Genomic DNA, 5,264 nt, shown 5'->3' with positions numbered 1-5,264 from the left:
TCGAAAGAGATAAAAATGGCCATCAGCAGTTGACAGTTACACAGAACCTACATGGTTCAATCACGACTGGGTAATGTTTAAGGGGATTAACTGTTTGTCTACGAGTTCTATGATTATTAAGAGAGAATGAGGCTTAGAAGCATAGTTCATGTTTGTGATATTTATGATCTAGTGTCTAGAGGCAGCATGTCATTGATGTCTGGTTTTGTTATTTTAGTCAATCTTTATACATGAACCCTACCACACCACAACACCTGTCAGGATCATAAAACACAACACATGGCAGCAACCAAGAGAGTTAGAGCCATGAAGAGAGCTCTAGCTGGAAGTAGGAGATCAGCTTCGAAAGGCTCTGCCTAGTGCCCACGTATGAGTGGGTGTCTTATATGTGGTGAGAGCAACGTGTAGTCTGCACACATGAGCATAATAACCCACAACCCAGTAGACTTTGATTTATGGTCCTCTCATCACATATTCATTGCTTCTTCTCTGCCTGTCTCTCTCTTCTATTATTTTCTTTATCTCATATTTTGTTTTCACTTATTTCCTCTTTTTTTTCTTTATTCTCACTACTTTTGATTTCCTTTTCTTTCTTTCAATGTATTTTTCAATTCTCTCCTGTAGTATTTTATTTTGTAATCAGAAGCTAGCAAAATTACGTTTTAATTATCATTGGGATATCTCTCTAATGCTTGAGTTCTCTCTCGTCTTCTCCAAAGTAAGAATCTGATTATGGATTCTCATCCATCTTGCTCTTCTCTTTTTTCTCAATTACCATTCAATTTCAATCAAGGGCTTTTAAAATTGCATGGGAAATGGAGTGGGAGAGTGAGTGGGTGATAGAGCAGCATTTACAACCTCAGTGGGCAGAATAGAGAGAAGTAGCTAACAGCAGAGAGTCTCAGAAGAGCCACTAGACTAGAGACACTACTGTACGCTGAGAGAGAGCGCCGTATGGACAGACCGCACTCATTTTACATTGTCTGAATTGCAGCTAAGCAAGGGCTGCTACTGTTATGTCGAATGAAGATGTCTCTGTCTCTCTGTCTCTCTCTGGTGACTGGTAGTCTGAAAGGGGGTTGTTTAACCTAACCAGGTCAGTGCTGCTATGGTCAGAACATCCCTAAGGATTCAGAACGATCAATCCAACTGGAAATCATTTTTAATGTGGATGTGTGTGTGTGTGTGTGTGATGCATGCGTTAGTAGGTGCATGTGTGTGTGTGTGCATGCATGTGTGTGTGTGTGTGTGTGTGTGTTCCTACCTGTTCCAGGTGTATGTTCTTGTAGATGACAGTCTGGTTCCACTCTGGGTTCAGACTCCTCTGGACGTACTTGGTCCTCCTCTTGTTCTCAGCACTGTGATGTCATAACAAAGGGACACGTTTAGTCTCAGACGTGGTCTTTGTATGTTAATATGGCCACATTATTGTAGATTTTCTCCAATTATATTTGATGGTAGATATAGAGATGATATAGCAGGATGTCAATAATTGAATATCTGATTCAATATAATTATATCATAATGATGTCTTGCAAATGTTGGATGAGAGTAAATTGCATAGGCACACTGGCTAGACGGGATCACAACAACACAGAAATAGTCAAAGAAAGTCAAAGAAATAGTGATGTCTGTAAGGTTGAATCAATAGGCACAGCTCCTCTCCTGTAGCAGAGATGATGAGCGTAGGGTGAGAAACACGTCTGACTCATGGAATGATTTCACATTTCAACCTTGATTTCAACCCGGCAATGTTCTTGGCTGAATTTGCACATCAGACAATCATGAGTTGTTTAGGATGACAGAGATACAAATAGGAGAAAAAAAGAGTGCGAAATAAAGTGGAGAAAGGTTAGATAGAGAGAGAGGAAGAGCAAGAGAGTGGTTTTATCAACGCATCAACGCAAAATGGATAATGATGAATAATGATGGGGGAGACAATGAGGAAAAGCACTTTGGAGGCGGAAAATGTACGTGGGGAAAAACACTGACTGAATGCAGAGAAGCAGAGAAGCAGAGAATGAGAGAAGGAGAGAAAGAGAGAGAGGAGAGGAGCAGGGAGGATAGAAGAAGAGAAGAAGGAAGGAGAGGGGCAGAGAAGGAGAGAAGAAGAGAAGATGAGAAGATGAGGAGCAGAGAAGGAGAGAAGAAGAGAAGAAGAGGAGAGGAGTAGAGAAGAACAGAAGAATTCGAGCAGAGAAGGAGAGAAGAGGAGGAGAAGAGGAGAGGAGTAGAGAAGAACAGAAGAATTGGAACAGAGAAGGAGAGAAGGAGAGAAGAAGAGGAGAGGAGTAGAGAAGAACAGAAGAAATGGAGCAGAGTAGGAGAGGAGAGAAGAAGAGAAGCAGGAGAAGCACTACACTACCTTGCGTTCTGGACTACCATGACTTGTCTGAGAGTCCAGGGGGGGGAGAGGAGGGTAGAGACAACAAACAACAAGAACCGCAAAAAGAAAGAAACCATCAGAGAAACAGAGACATAAACCATCAGAGAAACAGAGACATAAACCATCAGAGAAACAGAGACAGAAACCATCAGAGAGAGAGAGAGAGAGAGAGAGAGAGAGAGAGGGAGAGAGAGAGAGAGATGGCAGAAGACGAGCGTCATGACGAGAGAGAAGAGAGAGAGTAAGAGAGCAGGGAGAGAGAGAGAGAGAGAGAGCAGAGAGAGAGAGAAGGTTCCCGAGGGGAGAGGAGAGAGAGAATGGGCGCAATCTAGACAGCACAAAGACACCGACGTATGGTGTAAATAAGATGATAATGGACAGTGTCGTTCCCGCTCCGTATGGTCATCTGTGTTGCCTTGTCGAGAGTAGGTTAAGAATGCACTTGTGAGACAAAGGGGTCGCTGAGGGTTAATTGTCTATGATTTCAGCTGGGACATCTCGATGTGTCTAATGTATGATTCATGGGCCTGGGCAAGGAGAGCGAGTCGTGTCAACTCGTTATTTTAGATCGTGAGTTCTCCTGACTTTAGGCTTCCTTCTCTGTCTCGTTTACTGGGGGTGGGTGGATCCACCTTCTACCAGCCATTCCATTTAAGCTGGAACGATATTTGGTAGGGCCAGAATTCCGAGAATCCGATTGTCCTTGTTTGCGCTATGCACCATTTAGAAAGGGTAGGTTGTATTCAACTAATTATTGGTTTACTAGGGTTTACCAGGGTGTGTACATAGTGGTTTGTCAACACTAGGATCTCCTGGGACTGGGAAGCTCTGCAGAGATTGGCCATTATACACAATTCAATATGCAACTTGTAAGGGCAGATGGGTATTGGCTCAATTCAAGTGGATCGGAAAGATTCATAGAAGAAATGGGAATCTAACTAAAGTCACAGCGCAACCAACGCTCTGGATCTTCCGGCACCTTAGAACATTCCTGGCGTTTCAAGATTACGTTAAACGACTGAGAAGGTAAAAGATCAAATTGAAAAGCATTAAAAAGCACGCATCTCAGACGGTGTGAGACTGACAGCAGGCTTACCTGTATTTCCCCTGTTACAGACGAGGCTGAGGCTTCAGCAGTTGCACGTCTGCTGTTGACTGAAAAACAACACAGGTAGCGATTATACACTGTTTATACCGATATCCGTACACACGCTTCACATTAACACACACACACACACCACACACACACCACACACACAGCACACACACACACACACACACACAGCACACACCACACACACACACACACACACACCACAAACCACACACACACACACACACACACACACACACCACACACACACACCACACACACACACACACACACACACACAATGCTGTGAGAGTCCTGCTCTATAGTGTGGCCTCTGGCCAGCCTGAAAACTTCAGTTACTATGTACATGATACTAGGGTTTTAAGTAGCAGTAGGTTACCAGAGCCCCTGAGTAGGATAGCTATGGTCAGATGACAGATGAAGGACCTGTCCTTGTCATGGAGATGTTGAGAAGACTTTTTGAACGTGACTCTATAGGACCCAGGAGGAACTCACCAGGAGAGGTTCAACAGACTGCAAAGGTCATGGTGTACAGTCAGAGAGGTTCACTTCAGTTGGTTGAGATGCATTATACTACGTCTATCATAGAAAGTAGTTAATACTATGTGTATTTACACACTCACACACACAAGGACACAACCACACTAGCATGATCTCTCTCTCTCTACACACATATCATGCATGATCTCTCTCTCTCTACACACATATCATGCATGATCTCTCTCTCTACACACATATCATGCATGATCTCTTTCTCTACACACATATCATGCATGATCTCTCTCTCTCTACAACATATCATGCATGATCTCTCTCTCTACACACATATCATGCATGATTCTTTCTCTCTCATACACACATATCATGCTGATCCTCTCTCTCTACACACATATCATGCATGATCTCTCTCTCTACACAATTATGCATGACTCTCTCTCTACACAATATCATGCATGATCTTTCTCTCTAACACATATATGCATGAGCTCTCTCTCTCTACACACATATCATGCATGATCTCTCTCTCTCTACACACATATCATGCATGCGTCTATATAATTAGTGTCATGTTTCTGTAATCCACAATGCAGACAAAGCAATGGTTCTAGACTCCTCACACGTATGCACCACGCACCACACACACACACACACGTCTATGACTTAATAATGATGAACCCACCAACCACATGGCTGTAGTAACACACTCTACAGAATGCTATGGGCTCCTAATATCACAATGTACTACAAGTAGAGGCAGTACCTTGGCGCTGTGGCGTTGTTTCTTGTTGATGGCTGGGGAGGCAGGCTGGCCGGGGCTGGGGACGGCACTAGAGCTGGCCGATGCATTGCTGAGTGTACACGAGCTGAGCGGTCCAGGGCAGAAAGGACCCCTACTGGCCCCCCACACCCATCCCCATCCCAGGGGCCTGTTTGTTGGGACACCTTCTGCAGCTCTGCAGCCAGCTGCTTAGGATCCACTCCTGGAGACGCTGCCTGTCACTGCACACACACACATTAATGTGTCATTATGACTCAGTGGTCATGATGACTATGTAGGATACCCAACCACACCTGGTGACATACCAGGCTTCAGCTGGGCGTGGTTCTCCAGGGCCTGGGGGTGATCAGGGTCAGACAGCATGTTCAGATCACTGAGAGACAGGAAGGTCAAATTTAGTTTTTGATCTAAATTAAGTTGGGATGAGAGGAGAGCGATATGAATATATGAGAGGAGATGGGTGAGAGGAGAGAGAGATGGAAGGA

At 44.2% G+C, this 5,264-nt stretch overlaps 1 protein-coding gene across 1 annotated transcript in view; it reads right to left on the bottom strand.

Moving 5' to 3' along the window:
* Positions 1 to 5,264, bottom strand: part of LOC111961002 (protein piccolo-like) — a 98,032-nt gene that overhangs the window by 11,542 nt on the left and 81,226 nt on the right. The window contains 5 exon segments of the mRNA XM_070439774.1: positions 1,265 to 1,358; positions 2,366 to 2,424; positions 4,762 to 4,847; positions 4,850 to 4,990; positions 5,073 to 5,152. Coding sequence (XP_070295875.1) covers positions 1,265 to 1,358; positions 2,366 to 2,424; positions 4,762 to 4,847; positions 4,850 to 4,990; positions 5,073 to 5,152 — 460 coding nt within the window.

Source organism: Salvelinus sp. IW2-2015, linkage group LG4q.1:29 (genome assembly GCF_002910315.2).
Source record: "Salvelinus sp. IW2-2015 linkage group LG4q.1:29, ASM291031v2, whole genome shotgun sequence".
In the NCBI taxonomy this organism is placed as follows: Eukaryota; Metazoa; Chordata; class Actinopteri; order Salmoniformes; family Salmonidae; genus Salvelinus; species Salvelinus sp. IW2-2015.
Note: the sequence above shows the minus strand (reverse complement) of the source record. Positions and strands in the feature narration are given on the sequence as shown.